General features: G+C 43.4%; 1 protein-coding gene across 2 annotated transcripts in view; it reads left to right on the top strand.

The window, feature by feature from the left end:
• LOC143359636 (uncharacterized) overlaps nucleotides 1-17,003 on the top strand; it is a 352,730-nt gene that overhangs the window by 101,608 nt on the left and 234,119 nt on the right. For both annotated transcript variants that reach the window (XM_076797715.1, XM_076797714.1), the window contains exons 4-5: nucleotides 2,016-2,061; nucleotides 4,582-4,754. In XM_076797715.1, the coding sequence (XP_076653830.1) occupies nucleotides 2,016-2,061; nucleotides 4,582-4,754 (219 nt within the window). The remainder of the gene's footprint in view (nucleotides 1-2,015; nucleotides 2,062-4,581; nucleotides 4,755-17,003) is intronic.

Here is a 17,003-nt window from a genome sequence, read left to right as displayed (position 1 = left end):
GTAATGCATGCGAATGGAATACAAATAACGCGAGGCATTGGAAGGTGCTGCAATACTTCAATTTTATGGTAACTTTGATTCGTTTTTGTTACAATTTTTCGTTCGTGACAACGACACTAGTGAAAAATGAATAATTGACAAATAGACTGAATTTTGGACGGGATTTTGTGCATTTGTGAAAAATGAATAGGTGACACGTGAAATAAGACGAACGGGGTTTAAAAGTATCGATATCTGTCAGCATCACCTTATTAAAATGATTAACACTAAACCTACCACGGTCAAAATAACCGTTTCTATATTTGACAACGATTGAAACTGTAAAAATTCATTTACGGAAGATAGTGGAATAAATTTCCTTAATCCAAGCATTTATCATATCAAAAATTACGGATAATCTCAATAAATTGCCATTATTTTTATAAGGCAATATTTACCAGACGCCGTGAAACAAATTTTTATTTTGCATAAGGATCCGCAGTCTATCGATGAGGATATTGAATTCGATTGTACTATGAAATACTTCATTATAATATTTTTGAAAAATTCGATTCTGGCGCCGAGGAATATTCAATCTGGCAGTCGAGGTGTTAACTTGTTATTGAATAGGGGCTACGCTTGAATATTATACGGGTCGAAAACGACCCGCAGGTCCGGGGATTAAATAGAATCCGCGGCGAAGGTTCCCACCGATTGTGAGCCTCTGGTCCGTAGAAAAATCCACTCGATCACGATCGATGAATTATCATTCGAGCGGCGCGGGCTCGTTATCTATTATTCGAAGAGGATTCCGGCCGTCTTCGAGCGACGGAACGGTGCGCAACGCAACGCCTTAATGCGCACCGATAGAAAGAGCCTTAAGGACTACCGGAACTTATTCACGTCGGTGAGTTCCCCTCGACGCGACGGTGTCCTGATTGGACATAATGCTGCGTCATAATTCAACGGACAAAATGTATGCTCCTTTCGAGGACGTGATTTAGCCTCGCCCGACGCTGCTCACCGGATCGTTGAACCACCGCGGTTTACGTCTTGAAAAATCATTTTCATATCCCGGATCGTAGGCTTCCTAACCGAGAAGATCCTGGGATCGTCAAAATTACCATTTTTAATCGCTGCAGCCTCGATCGAATTTTCTGAGACTCGCAATTTGCAAATTCCGACAATGGAAATACAGCTAGCATAGTAAATCGTATTTTTTAAAGGAGCGACGTATAATTTGAACCCTTTGCAATCCCTTGGCAACGACCGGACGTTCTTCTCGAGAAGACATGAAAAGATCGCTGACAATTATAATCAGATTGCGGATCTTTATGCAAAATAAAACTTCCTACCCGAATTGCAACAAACTGGATGGAAGTAAAAATTTGATTCACAAGTTGGAAATAATTTGACAGTACCGTTAAATTCTTCTAATGCTTTTATTGTTCGAAATTACGTCCACTCAGTTTTGTCATGGGTAAATCCATCGAATCAGCAGTCTAATTATAATATTTACGAGACCGAAAATTATTCTCCGACATGGTCTGCGTTGATAAAATTCTATGCTGTCGATTTCCTAATTATTTCCGTAAATGATGAATAAACGACCTGGGAAAAGTCTCGTCGAGCTGGAAAAGGTTGGGACAACGCCGTGTCCCAATTTACCGGGGATCATTGTGCAATCATCGGGTAATGATCGAAGCGCCAACAGGTACAGGGTCGCTTTCGTCTGTGGAAGCTTTTCTGCCAACGAAGATCGATCGGCCGGGCCCGAATTACAGCCGTAAGAATGACTGGCGGATAGGAAAAGAAAAGAACCAAAAAAGAAAAGAGAAAAAGGTAATCGAACGTCGAGCGATCGTTTCCAGCTCGGGTCGAGTAACGAAACTGGCGTACACCGCCCCACGGACTCGACTCATTCTTGTGTTATGCCTCATGCATTATACATGGCCCCCTCAACCCCAGCCTCCGTCGTATCTTGGTCATTGTATTTTAAGAGCCAATTCTACCGCAACCGTTTTGCTTCCTTTCAGATCCGCGGGGCACTCGAGAATTGGGACGGCGATACCTTCAAATCGGGTGAGTACAGAGTACCGAGAGTACGACAGACTTCTTGTCCTCGAACGAGATTCTACATTCCATCCTCGTCCGAGATCCAGCCTCTGTTCCGAATCTGAAATGCTATGGCGGAGCTCTGAACCGGCACCTATTGCTCTCTGGGGCAACGCTCGTGGCTCTATTCTAAGGGGGAGCGCCAAGGCCACGCCCCTTTGGCTAGGCCAGGCCCCTCTGGCTAGGTTACGCCCCTGTGGCTAGGCAACACCCCTTTGACTAGGCTACGCCCCTTTGGCTAGGCTACGCCCCTGTGGCTAGGCAACAACCTTTTGACTAGGCTACGCCCCTTTGGCTAGGTCACGCCTCTTTGTCTAAGCCTCCCCTTTGTATAGCCCACCTACCTTAGCCTACACCACGCCCCTTTGTTTATGCTACTTCCCTTTGTGTAGGTCACGCCCCTTTGTCTAAGCCTCCCCTTTGTATAGGCCATGTACCTTAGCCTACACCACGCCCCTTTGTTTATGCCACTCCCCTTTGTGCAGGTCACGCCCCTTTATCTAGGCCACGCCCCTTTGTAAACAAGTCGATCGCGGATTTTTTAATAAAATGGGAAAAAGTGTAGAATTATCGCGATTTTTAAACATAGGTAAAGATCCACAATCTACTGTGTTGTAAATTAATTGACAATATTATTCTAAAGTCTGCATATTGGGTTGCTAATGTTGACGACTAATTTTCTTAGTGTTCTAGGCATTCAAAAAATCTCTGAAACTTCTGATATACGTACAGAAGTCCCAATTTTAACATTTGGACTTGTGGATGATAAATGAATTGTGTATAGCGTTCGAATCTACTCGAGCATACAAAGCATCGAAAATACAAAGAATGCGAAGCTTTCTCGTCTGTGCTCGAGTCTGCTTGAGAGTGCTGCTTTCCTTCTCGAGGTACTCGCGAAACTGTCCGGGCAGATTCGAGCCTGTAATATACTTGTTCCCATCTCTAGCCCCTAATGAATTCGTGGTTTACTGCTCAAGGAAGTCGAGGACGGACGCGAGCCGATAATGGAGCCGACCCTGACGGAAAGAGAGAAAGAGAGAAACGAGAGATTCGATGGTAAATCATATTCCCGGGTGCGTGAGCGTGAGCGTCCGTGGAGTGCGGAGAAGAAGGCTTTCTTCTTCCGTGATGCCCGGGACCCCACCAGACGAGGAACCGACCACGGAAAAGAGAGAAACAGAGAGAAACGGAGAGTCGATCCTCAAACAGAAACGAGTTTCGTATGGAGGAGATAGCGGGATGATGTATTGCCGGATCGAATCTCTCGAAGACGATTTCGGACGTGTGCTCGCGTCCACGCGGTCTTCCATCATCGCCAGCGAATTTTTCCCCTGGGCCCGTTTGTCTATCCGTTAGATTGCCAACTTTCCCGCTGTTCCAATCGAAAATAATTTCTGCTCGCAATACGTGCATTCTTGGTCAACACTAAACGTACCACCACCGGTCAAATGACCGGTTCTACAATTTTTATTTGACAATTTTTGAAATTATAAAGATGCTTTCATGAGCGATGATTTAATGAATGTCTTTAGTAGAGCACGCATTGCAATAAGAACCGCGCAAAGTTTTTATTAGGCAACGTGTACGTTTAGTGTTAAAAGAAAGCGGGAGCGCCGAGGCCACGCCCATTTGGCTAGGCTACGCCCCTTTAGCTAGGCCACGTCCCTTTGTATGGGCCACGTCCTTTTGTCTAGGCCACTCCCCTTTGGCTAACCCACGTCCCTTTGTATAGACCACGCCCCTTTGTCTAGCAATGTGTAAATAAATTAAATCTTGTCATTTCTATAAGGCAACATGTATCTGTTGCATTTATAGCTCGGTACGTTTAGTGTTAAAATATTTAGTCCCGACTGGACTGCGAATTGCGACAAAATTAAAGATACTTTTCCGTCACTTTGGACTCACTGAAATTGCTTAAAAGAGAAATTAATAGACTGCGGATTTTATGACAAAAATGAAATGGGCAAGCACGATTTAAAATCGTGAAAAGATTGAGGACTGAAAATTGTTAAGGAACTTTTTAACAATCTTTCCTTGGGGAAAGAACTGTTCAGTTTACTATTGTTCCCTACAATTGATGCATAACATTTTCAGCAGTCGAGCAAAATTGTTCCGAGTCAATTTCCATCAAACTTTCGCTTTCAACGATCCTAAACGATTAAAAACAGAGTGTCCCAATATTCCTAAAGTTCGGCAATGCAATTTTCTTTGTAAACGCACAAAATCCGCAGTCGAGCTATGGCCGACTACTACAACAATGATCCATTTACGATAAAAATTTGCAAAATGAACACTAAAAAAGTAGACTGAGCATTGTTGCAGCAATCGTATCGCGATGATTACGTACCTGGGAACGAACAGATGTATGGTCGAAGGTCATGGGCGTAGAAAATAAACAAGGGGGTTCGAGGAATTGGTTGGGTGGTATGAGGGGCGGTTCTCTCTTCTATTCAGTCGTTCTCTTAATTGGTTACCGGTTGTCGCCAGGTGACTTATTCCCCGGCTCGTTTTGGAGCTCTTACTGGGAGTACCTGGAGAGCTACGGGGAAGCTAGGAGGATTCTGGACGAGCTGAGAGCGGCCGAGGACCCCCTACTGCACTTCCTTGCTCTCAGGCAAGCCGCAGCCAGGCACTCGCCATCCTCGTTGCTCCTTCTACCGGTGAGTCGTGAGTTATTAATCGCTGCATCAAATAGAGACAAGACATTACGTTGTAATCGATAGGATTACCCGGCCGATTAACCACACCGCGCCGCGGAACTATAATATTATAGCTGCGCGCGCTGCGAGCCCGTTGCTGCCCCGTTTCCTCATCATCTATTCCGTTTAGAATAAACGTTGTCGGGAGACTCCGAATTTGACGCATATACAGGGTGTACCGGGTTTTAATGGACAAACTTGAGCAGCATATCCTACAAGAGGAAATGAGAAAGAAATGTTTCTTTGCTTTATTACAAAGTTATAAGCAAATGTAGTTAGAGTTGATGACGGCGGATTCTTCGTGTGAAGAATTAACCCTTTGCACTCGAAGCCATTTTAACTCTAAAACGAAACATTTCTTCCGACCTAGAATATTTTCCTTCGATATATTTTTTTTTCGTGCTATACAAATGAAAATGGTGCAATTTACTCGCACAGTACTGAAATGTTTACTAATTTATTAAACACAAACAAATTTAATAATGTAAAAAATATTTTGAATAACGATACAGGAATTTTTAGTGGCGCCTTACGGTCGCCATTCGAGTGCTAAGGGTTAAAGGATTAATATCTCCGTTGCTGAAATGCAACAAAATAAGGAGGAGATTTATTCTGGAATAAGCTCCGTAAAAAAACGATCTCAAGCTGATCGATGTTTGCGCCCAAGGACGACATTTTGAAATAATCCAACAAACACGTTCGACCTTTCAATGTTCGGTAAAGTAAACTCCACCGTCATCGATTCTAACTTTATTTGTTTGTAACTTTGTAATAAACCGTTTCTGAGCAAACTTCGAATAACATTTTCTTCTTATTTCCACTTGTAGAATACGTTCCCTAAATTTGTCCATTAAAATGTTTAACACTGATCCTACCACGGCCGGTTCCCTGTTCCGTGGAATTATTTCAATTATGAAAGCCTAACCATTCGACCGAGCAATTTGAAATTTTGCATACTTTTCCGGCTAGAGTAACACAATTTTTAAAACTTTTTAATCAGTTAAGCGCGTTTCTCTATTGCGGTGCGATTGATGTTAACGAATTGTCAATTTCTCAACGAATAAAAATGTAATTCTTTCTCGTTTTGCTTCACTTTCTTCGTAAAATTTACAATAGCGGCATTTGATTTTAATTCCGCGCCTGTGGGGGATTTTTCAAATCAAATTCCACAGTTAACTGGTTAAAAACACGACGTACAGCGGATTGCCGGCATTATTTAGGTTGAAGGTGAGAGGGCAAAAGGTGCACTCATCGACAGGTTCGTATAATTTGTTTCATTCCATTTTTCAAGACTGCTTTCCGTTAAAACGCTGAATGCTCGCGAAATTTCAAGTTGATTGCCGGCAGCGGACGCCGAGAAAAAAGGAAGACGGAGGTTGCCCGCTCGGCTAATTGCGACAGGTTAATTTTCGGGAAGAGCGGGCCTTCTTCCGGCACGCGGTCTCTCGGGGCCGTGGCCGCCGAGAAATGCCAAGAAATCGAGCATGCCGATTGACCTTAACTGCGGTTCGCTGCAACCGCTCTGCGGCTTTTTACTCTCTTCGACGGGATCCTCGTGTGTCGAGTGAAAGTGCCGTAGCTCTTGCTGCCGACGCCGAGCGCCGCGCGCCGACGCCGGATGACGCAACGGTGCACGAGGGAACATCACCTTCGGTTGACCTTTAAAGTTGCTGGCCCGATCTTCTCCGATCTCCCCGAGAGGAGTCCGGGAGAACAGACAAAACCGTTCGATTCCTCGATCGAGCGTCGATCGGGCACGTTCGTCTCGTCCCACGTGACCGACGACGTGACCGACGACGTGACCGTCGGTCACACTCCGGGGCAACTGCAGAACTGGGTTTCAGGTCAGACGGATTAGACATTCACGATCGCTACTGAACTACAATATAATGTACGGCGCGCATGATCATACACGGCGAGCATACAGGCCGATTGGTCACGCACTTTCCAGGGACGGTCATTGCGTCGCGTGTTCCTGCCCGCTTACCTGTTCTTTTCTTCTCTCATTACTAAATTGTGCGGGTTTATGCACTTATGCTTGCCGAGAATCCCTGGAACAAGGATAACAAGGTTCTCGCTTTCTTTTAGCCAGGGGAACATTTCGGTCCACGAAATGAATTTTACTGTTCGTAGGGAACAGTTTGTTAACGTCTTAGGTGTTAGTCGATTAGTAGAGTGCGGATCTATGTGCATTTATGGCTTATGAGAATGTTCAAAAAACGCTATATAAGTCGATAGAATTTTGTACGTCTATTTGTTTTGGATCTGCAGAGGCTGTGCCCATGAAAGATAGGATTTTATCTCGTAGCATTTTCTTAAAATTGTTCTGCGAAAATTGAGAATCCACAGTCTTTTGATTAGTGACACGTTGATTGGCACTCATAAAAGCCACACATCGTGGCGGTATTTAATAAAGAGACTGCGGATTTTACGTGTTTATCACAAAAATGCAGCTGTAATTTGAAAGAACAGAAAAAAAATTGTAACGTATCGGTACATTAATTTCAAGTTATTCCGACTGTTAAGAGAAGAAAGTCATATCAAAATGGCTTCTATTTCTAGGAACAGGTGAAGACAACTTTCATTTTGCATAAAGATTTGCGGTGTATAAATAATATAAGAACAGAGTCCGGGGAGTCCGAGTGCGGCTTGTAAAACTTAGCCCCGTCTGTCGATCTTGGCTGTGCTGATTGCAAAATAGAGAGAAAAAGAAATAAAAACGAGCGGGAAAGTTGCGCGCGCAAGAGTGTTTGCGAGAGCCTTGTGCGTGAGATGAGCTATGTGACAGCTTCTAACGGGCGTAATGATCGCAGCTTCGAACGAAGCTTCCCAAGCGCGGATGGAATCGACCTCGACTTTAACGCTCGGAGAAATATAGACTCGGGGCTTGTAAGTCACGCAGCTAGCTTACCCTAACTCCCCGGCTAGCCTAACGCACCCTCGACGATGATGGGTCTTTCTCTCTCTCTCTCTCTCTCTCTGTCTCTCTGTCTCTCTTTCTCGACAGATGTGGTTTCCTCGTGCACACGCCGGCTTAATGGCCTCCCGTGATTCCTCACATTTTATTTTATTTCATCTTATTTCGCGTAACTCGATTTTGTTAACCCTCGTTCGATACTAATAGCAATATTAACCCCTTGCCACGTGATTTATTTTACGGCTGCTGTGATTAGAACCCTTTTTGCCGATCGGAATCTCCCGTTGGAAAAACGAAAATTGATGTCCACCATAGGGCTATCTTCCTTAATGGAAAAATACGGAATTTTACGATGTACGTAATATATGGCATTTTTATAAGTTAATGGGTTAATACCGCGTTCATTCAACCGTTCAATCCTGTGGCGGCACTTCATTCTCTCACACGAGAGAGTCGCGTTAGAATTTTTTAAAAATTCCTGCGAAAATTGACTAAACTGCTTTTACCATTAATCACGAGCTACCACAAGGTACCGTCGCAGGGTTAACCCTTTGCATTTCTAAAACACGATACAGTGAATTCTCGATATATGTCAACAAAACGGGTCTTGCCAGTGTCACGTATCGCGCAGGAGACATACCTGAGTTCTGTTAACACTCCTCGGCGTCCAAGGCCTCTCGGAGCTTCGGGGTATACTCCGCGGTGGTGGGGATAATTCCGCGACGTTTATCATCCAGGCCTTGGCGACATATATAGAGAAATCACTGCATTATTTTACTGTAGCACCCAATCACCGAGATCCCTGTCTCAATTACAAGATTGCGAACATTATATCTGTAACAGTGATATAAACCACAAGTGTAGCAATGTAAAAATTATTTTCTATTATGGCACGATAATGGTACTCGTGACGCTTTAGAGTCGCAATTCGTATGAATAATTTCGACGAGTTTGGAGATTAAAATTAGGTGACCGATTCGCCGAAAAGTGGATCCCCGGTATCCATGGCAACGTGCGAATCGAAGATGCATTTCCCGTAAGTTCCCGGTGTCCCGATTTTCACCGGTATCCCCGGCCAGATGGTAATTGAAAGTCTCGGGCTCGAGTCGGGTCTGATCGGCGCGTTTAATCGCGTTATTTCCTATGAAATTTCACCTGCCCATCGAAGCCACCTGTAGCCACCGCGGCTAGTATCCAGCCTACGCTAAATGTCCGGTAGATTATGCGATGGCTTGTCACACGTGGGTGTCCGTGGCACTCCGGTACCCGGTCATATCAGCTCCCCGTGCCACACGACGTCTCTCCGCCGCTTTGTTCGCTGTTAGGTACGCGCGAGTACACGCTGCAAATACGCGCGTGCAACTTGTTGCAGTTTGTCGGACATTAAAACACCGTGGGACGCTGTTATCTTTCGAAACGAGCGCGGGACACCTCGTTCCACGGACAGCTTCGCGTTCCGCGCCTGTCCAACCTTCTGACAAACGTGTTCCTCCAAAAAAAAAAAAAGAAAAAAACAAATTAATAAAAGTATGCACTCAGTACTTTCCCACATCGTACTACCACATTCTCAACCCTCGATTGCGATTAAATTCAATTAATTCCACCGGTGGCTACTCGGTCGATTTTGAAACGTTTGTGATTGAGAATCTCTTGGAAAAATCGAGCAACACGTGTGTTACTAATTTCCTTTAAATAGAAACAAAATTCTATTTGATTAGCGGCGGTAGGAATCTTGAAAAATCGAGCAACACGTATGTTACTAATTTCCTTTAAATAGAAACAAAATTCTATTTGATTAGCGGCCAAGGAATACATAGGCATACGATAAATATAAATTTCCTCCTTCTTCCACAAACCCTGTCGACGACGAAGAAGTTCTAATCGAAGCAACCACGAAATAATAAAAGTATGCACTCGGTACTTTTCCAAATCGTACTACCACATTCTCAACCCTCGATTGCGATTAAATTCAATTAATTCCACCGGTGGCTACTCGGTCGATTTTGAAACGTTTGTGATTGAGAATTTCTTGGAAAAATCGAGCAACACGTATGTTACTAATTTCCTTTAAATAGAAGCAAAATTCTATTTGACCATCGGCGATATAATAGCCATACATAGGCATACGATAAATATAAATTTCCTCCTTCTTCCACAAACACTGTCGACGACAAAGAAGTTCTAATCGAAGCAACCACGAAATAATAAAAGTATGCACTCGGTACTTTTCCACATCGTACTACCACATTCTCAACCCTCGATTGCGATTAAATTCAATTAATTCCACCGGTGGCTACTCGGTCGATTTTGGAACGTTTGTGATTGAGAATTTCTTGGAAAAATCGAGCAACACGTATGTTACTAATTTCCTTTAAATAGAAGCAAAATTCTATTTGACCATCGGCGATATAATAGCCATACATAGGCATACGATAAATATAAATTTCCTCCTTCTTCCACAAACACTGTCGACGACAAAGAAGTTCTAATCGAAGCAACCACGAAATAATAAAAGTATGCACTCAGTACTTTTCCACATCGTACTACCACATTCTCAACCCTCGATTGCGATTAAATTCAATTAATTCCACCGGTGGCTACTCGGTCGATTTTGGAACGTTTGTGATTGAGAATTTCTTGGAAAAATCGAGCAACACGTATGTTACTAATTTCCTTTAAATAGAAGCAAAATTCTATTTGACCATCGGCGATATAATAGCCATACATAGGCATACGATAAATATAAATTTCCTCCTTCTTCCACAAACACTGTCGACGACAAAGAAGTTCTAATCGAAGCAACCAAAAAATAATAAAAATATGCACTCAGTACTTTTCCACATCGTACTACCACATTCTCAACCCTCGATTGCGATTAAATTCAATTAATTCCACCGGTGGCTACTCGGTCGATTTTGGAACGTTTGTGATTGAGAATTTCTTGGAAAAACCAAGCAACACCTATGTTACTAATTTCCTTTAAATAGAAACAAAATTATATTTGATCATCGGCGATATAATAGCCATACATAGGCATACGATAAATATAAATTTCCTCCTTCTTCCACAAACACTGTCGACGACAAAGAAGTTCTAATCGAAGCATAAAATAAATCGCAGTGCAAGGGGTTAACGAACGTGTACGGGTTTGATCTATCCGTTCGGAGATTCGCAGGAGTGGTTGCCGGTATGGTACCCGCAGGTTAGTACGCACCTGCGTGCGAATGTATCCGCGGTGGAGCAACCACTCATTGTTTCTCTTCTCCTCCGTGTGGCGTGTGTTGCAGAACGACGAGTGATTTACGAGGTGCACCGGTCGCGCGGCGGTAATATGCGCTTCGCCCGAAGGGGCTGCCAGACAATTTTGCGAAAGCCAGAGAGAAGCAGAGAGGAAGGGAGAGAGAGAGAGAGAGGGAGAGTCCTTTAGGATGCGTGCAAATACTTTAACGTCTAATTGATTCGGTTACATTGTGCCTTCTCCTTGGAAGGCGAGAACCCTCCGGCCGCACTTCTTATAGAGACATTCTCGAGGCTGCTCTCCCTTCCACGTGGCGCGTCAACGTTTCAGTTATCAGCTGAAAAATAATTATTACACATACGGTCCGTGGCTCGAAGTTCCATCTTTGCGTCGCTGCCATTTCCCTGGTGGCGTTCTCGAAACATTTCTCGACACCACCATCGTCCCGCAATCAACTCGAAGAGAGTCGAATTAATTTAACCCTTTGCACTCGAAGCTATTTTAACTCCAAAACAAAACATTTCTCGACACCACCACCGTCCCGCAATGAACTCGAAGAGAGTCGAATTAATTTAACCCTTCGCACTCGAAGCTATTTTAACTCCAAAACGAAACATTTCTCGACACCACCACCGTCCCGCAATGAACTCGAAGAGAGTCGAATTAATTTAACCCTTCGCACTCGAAGCTATTTTAACTCCAAAACAAAACATTTCTCGACACCACCACCGTCCCGCAATGAACTCGAAGAGAGTCGAATTAATTTAACCCTTCGCACTCGAAGCTACTTTAACTCCAAAACAAAACATTTCTCGACACCACCACCGTCCCGTAATCAACTCGAAGAGAGTCGAATTAATTTAACCCTTCGCACTCGAAGCTACTTTAACTCCAAAACAAAACATTTCTCGACACCACCACCGTCCCGCAATCAACTCGAAGAGAGTCGAATTAATTTAACCGTTTGCACTCGAAGCTACTTTAACTCCAAAACAAAACATTTCTCGACACCACCACCGTCCCGCAATGAACTCGAAGAGAGTCGCATTAATTTAACCCTTCGCACTCGAAGCTACTTTAACTCCAAAACAAAACATTTCTCGACACCACCACCGTCCCGTAATCAACTCGAAGAGAGTCGAATTAATTTAACCCTTTGCACTCGAAGCTATTTTAACTCCAAAACAAAACATTTCTCGACACCACCACCGTCCCGTAATCAACTCGAAGAGAGTCGAATTAATTTAACCCTTTGCACTCGAAGCTATTTTAACTCCAAAACAAAACATTTCTCGACACCACCACCGTCCCGCAATCAACTCGAAGAGAGTCGAATTAATTTAACCCTTCGCACTCGAAGCTATTTTAACTCCAAAACAAAACATTTCTCGACACCACCACCGTCCCGCAATGAACTCGAAGAGAGTCGCATTAATTTAACCCTTTGCACTCGAAGCTACTTTAACTCCAAAACAAAACATTTCTCGACACCACCACCGTCCTGCAATGAACTCGAAGAGAGTCGCATTAATTTAACCCTTTGCACTCGAAGCTATTTTAACTCCAAAACAAAACATTTCTCGACACCACCACCGTCCTGCAATGAACTCGAAGAGAGTCGAAATAATTTAACCCTTTGCACTCGAAGCTATTTTAACTCCAAAACAGAACATTTCTTTCGACCTAGAATATTTCCCTTCTTTATATTTTTCTCTCAAGTTATACGTACGAAAATGGTGCAATTTACTCGTACAATACTGAAGTGTCCAGTAATTTATTAAGTACAAACAAATTTAGTAATGTAAAAAATATTTTGAACAATGATACAGCAATTTTTAGTGGCGCCCTACAGTCGCCATTCGAGTGCTAAGGGTTCATTTTAATCTCATTTTCATTTACTGTCTCGAGATATCTCAACATCACAACCATACCCTTCGAAGCGTTTCTCTTCGTAAAATCGCACACTATCGTCAAGAAAGTTTCAATTTCTTCGGGCAGAATATTCTCCGCGCGGGTAGTTTCTCGTCCGAGCGGATAAACAACGCCGCAGATTCCACGATCCCGAAAACCCTGTTCCGTTCGCAATTAATAACGTGTATAATTAAGAGAGGTATAAATTCCGCTCAGCTCCCAGCGATTTTCCGAACGATCCTCGTATCTCTCGGCAGCGAGGCGTCTTTTAATTAATTTGAGAGGCCTTCAACGAGACGCGACGCGACGCGACGCGACGAGACGCGACGCCGCCTATCCGCGCGGATTGGATTTTATTCCCGGCGTGGTCCGTCGACGTAGCCGCGAGTGACACAATTTATGGTAAAGCGTAAATCCTGCACTCTCCGCACGCTTCGCTCGTTTTCCCCGTGTCTCGTCCCGTCCCGTCTCTTATATTATCGCGTTTATCGGCCATCAAATCCGTCCCTCGTCCGCTTGTAAAAATCCTCTCCGATCCGGCTCCCTCGCGTGATTACCGCCATCCACCGCAACTTTGTACGACTCTGTTGCGCCCGATTGTCAATTACCCGCGGCGTGTTGCCGCGATCGACCTTATTATCCTCGCGGCTGTCGTTCCACGGCCCCGATCCACGCCGGAAATTATTGAAAATAGTCGAAACAAAAGGTTTTGCGCGCGACCTTCGGCATCCCGGTATCATTATCAGCTCGGAAACCTCTCAGGGCCCTACTTTTCCTCTTTAAACGTCCGCACGACATCATCGTCCTCGATCACCTCTACACCGTGGCTCGTTGCTCCGAGACTTTTTCCTCTATTTCGGAGCAAACTAGCTCTATCAACGAAACACTCGGACGTGTCGTCTGTTTTTCGAGGGAAACTGCAGCCATAATAGCTCTTAGGATGTTCCGCGTCCAAAAAGTAATGGGACGCTGATTCAATGAAGAATGCAAAATCGAGGAGGCTGCCCGAACTCGCGTCCGTAACTTCCGAGGATCATAATTCGTGATTGCATACTTTTTCATTTTCATGCGGGATTTTTATGCGACGGTAACAGCAAAGAACGTTTGCGATGTTTATGGAGATGTATCGAAGGTCGACAAGTGTCAACGTTGGTTCTGAAGGTCTGCTGCTGGTGATTATGGTCTCTCCGACTGGCCTCGATGATCGGTTGAATTTGATAATGACACCCTAAAATCTCTAGTGGAAGCTGATCTATAATTAACCCTTTGCACTCGGCGCTATTTTCATTCTAAAACGAAATTTTTCTTCCGTCTTGGAATATTTTCATTTTATTCATACGGAACTGATCCGATTTCCACATACAATATTTAAATGTTTAGTGATCTATTAAATACAAATTTTGTAGTGTAACAAATATTTTGTAATACTTTTTGCAATTTCTTTGAAATAATGCCACAATAATTTCTAGTGGTGCTTCAGAGTCACCACTCGAGTGCAAAGGGTTAAGTATACAAGGTCAACTGTACAAAGGCACCTACACGAAACGGAAAAGGCACATAGGCAAGGAATATGGGTACCGCATCAATTATCTGAGACCAAAATTTAAAAATTTTAAAAACTTCAATCTACTACAAAGTTTGTTTTAGATTTCAAAATAATTGATTATTTATGGGTCCTCCTAATATTTCCAGGTTTTCGAAGTTACTATTGAAGAAGAGAAATTTCTATTTGATTCCTGTTCAGAAATGTTGCGAGAGAATGGATGGGATTCAAGGCGTGGAGGGTTAACTTATGATCTCACCACGCTCAACTCCACAAGGCTATATTTAAACCACTTTAACAACTTAATATAACAAAAAATTGAACAAGGCGAATGTACGCTACCGGATCGAATATGCATAGAGTAACTAGAGCAGGTGTTCGAGGTCGCGTCTCGTAGCTCACTGCCTAATTAATAGCGAGCGGGATGGGGAGTTTACCCGTGATTCGGGAACAATTCCAATTTCTCGCAATTCTTGCAGACAATTCCATAGGTAATTCCATAGCCTAGTAATTCCATAATCTAGTAATTCCATAGTCTAGTAATGACATGAGAGAGCGTTGCCATTCGGTTCTCGGATCGCAGCGAAGGGAATTACTCCGTCAGCGATCGAGCCTGTAGAATAATGTCTCTCAATTATACAGGGTGTATAATTCTATTATGTCTATTTACATGCCCCGAATTCATAAAAGTGGCCTCATCGGAAAAAAGTATTTTGCACAAAAAGTCATTTTCCACAACACCCTGTAGCCACTCACAAAATCTTACGCGGTGATCGTAATCTGCTATCGAAAGCTCTTGTGATAAAACCATGTGATATGGATGATACTTTTGCCGTTTCAAAATTCGTTGAATTGATGAACGACTAATATGTGATGTTTGTGCAAGTGTACGTTGACTAATATGAGGATTTAATGTAATTGCAGCAAGAATACTGGCACTATTATTTTCATTAGTGACAGCTTTAGGTTTATTGCGAGTTTTTTTACACAATTCACCGTGCTCGCGAAGCCGCTTTTCTAAATTACGAAATGTTGCATGACATTTTTTGATCCCATAACGTTCAAAAAACATCACTGCTGCACGCCGATAATTTTTTTGGGGTTCCATTTAAAATTACAAAGGTACCTCCCCTCCCCCGTTAAAGGAGAAGGGAGGCCACTTCACGTTTATGTAGTCAGAAAGGTCCTTCAGTTCCATGCAATTTCAGACTAAGAACTTTAAAATCGATGGCATAGTTTTCGAGATATTGAGCTGTTCAGAGTTATGCGGGCCACCCTGTACATAATCCGTCTCCTCTACATAGTTTCACTCTGCAAAGTATCACATGCTTGTGCCTCTGGAAAAACTGCATAAAGGTTTGCTGGAATGTTTTCTCCGCGCTGTCGCGCAAGATTATTTCGCAGTTGCGTTCGTTTTCGTCCCGGGAGGTTCCGTGGCAGCTCTCTCGGCTCGTCGAGGTTCAACCACCGTCCCGTCGACTTACGTCAGGATTTTACGCGATGGCCATCGGCTCGGGGAACGCAAGATCGTTTATCATATCCGCGGAGCGTCGCGCGCCGCGGCCCGTTGCGTATGCATCAGCTATAATTCGCTAGGCGGGCCGCACCGTTAGCTTTTTACGCTTTTAATTACCTGCGCGCCGACTCCTTCGCGACTCGCGATCATCCTCCGACTTTCTTTGCGCAACAAGAGTAGAAATTCTCCGGCGAATCTCTCGCCGGAATCCAATTACTTTCAACTTCAACCGTACGGAACAACGGCGGATGATCCCATCCGGAGGATCGTTCGATCTTCGCGTTGTTCGCTCGGAACCATTTCACCTCGAAAATCAAACGCCTATTCCAACCTAGAACTATTCTAAGTTTTACACATGCACAAAACTGACGCAATTTACTCGTACAATACTTACGCGTTCGGCAATCTATTAACCCGTTGCAGTACGATTTATTTTACGGTTTCGGTGATCAGGAGTTTCTTGTAATTCGTCATTTCCTAATTTCCTCCTTCGACCTGGACGATACTCGACGCTGCACAGTGCGACGAATGGCCTTTTTAGCTGGGCAAAATTCTGAATCTGATAATCTAATAATCTCTTCTAATTTTTCTATATTTATCGATTAATATGTTTACAGGTGTAAACGACAAATATTTGGGTTTACGACTGAAGAAACGAATTTTCGGAGGAAAACTCGGGGATCTTATCATTGTTTATTCTTTCAATATACAATGAACGAGACCAATCCATAGGTTTCAACGAGTAGACTAAACAAACTGCTAAGTGGCGACGGCAATCGGCATCGGTAAAAATTAGTATAGTTCTGCAACGTTCTGCAAGCCAATTTTGGTATTAAAATAAAGTAGAGAATCTCTCTACTTTATCATATGTACAAATCATCGCGTGGAGCGACGTGGCCCATATACTAATTCAGAGTATTAAGAGTAGTAACATGGGCGTTTCTGTGGAAAACTAAGTACCGTCTTTGACACTGAATTTACAAAAATGGAGGAATGTTATCGATCATTTGGAATGACTAAAGTGAAAATACATGTTTTCAGATGTTATATCCATCGTATATAGGAAATTGAAACACTCCTTAGTA

The sequence above is a fragment of the Halictus rubicundus genome, chromosome 12 (assembly GCF_050948215.1).
Source record: "Halictus rubicundus isolate RS-2024b chromosome 12, iyHalRubi1_principal, whole genome shotgun sequence".
NCBI lineage: Eukaryota > Metazoa > Arthropoda > Insecta > Hymenoptera > Halictidae > Halictus > Halictus rubicundus.
Note: the sequence above shows the minus strand (reverse complement) of the source record. Positions and strands in the feature narration are given on the sequence as shown.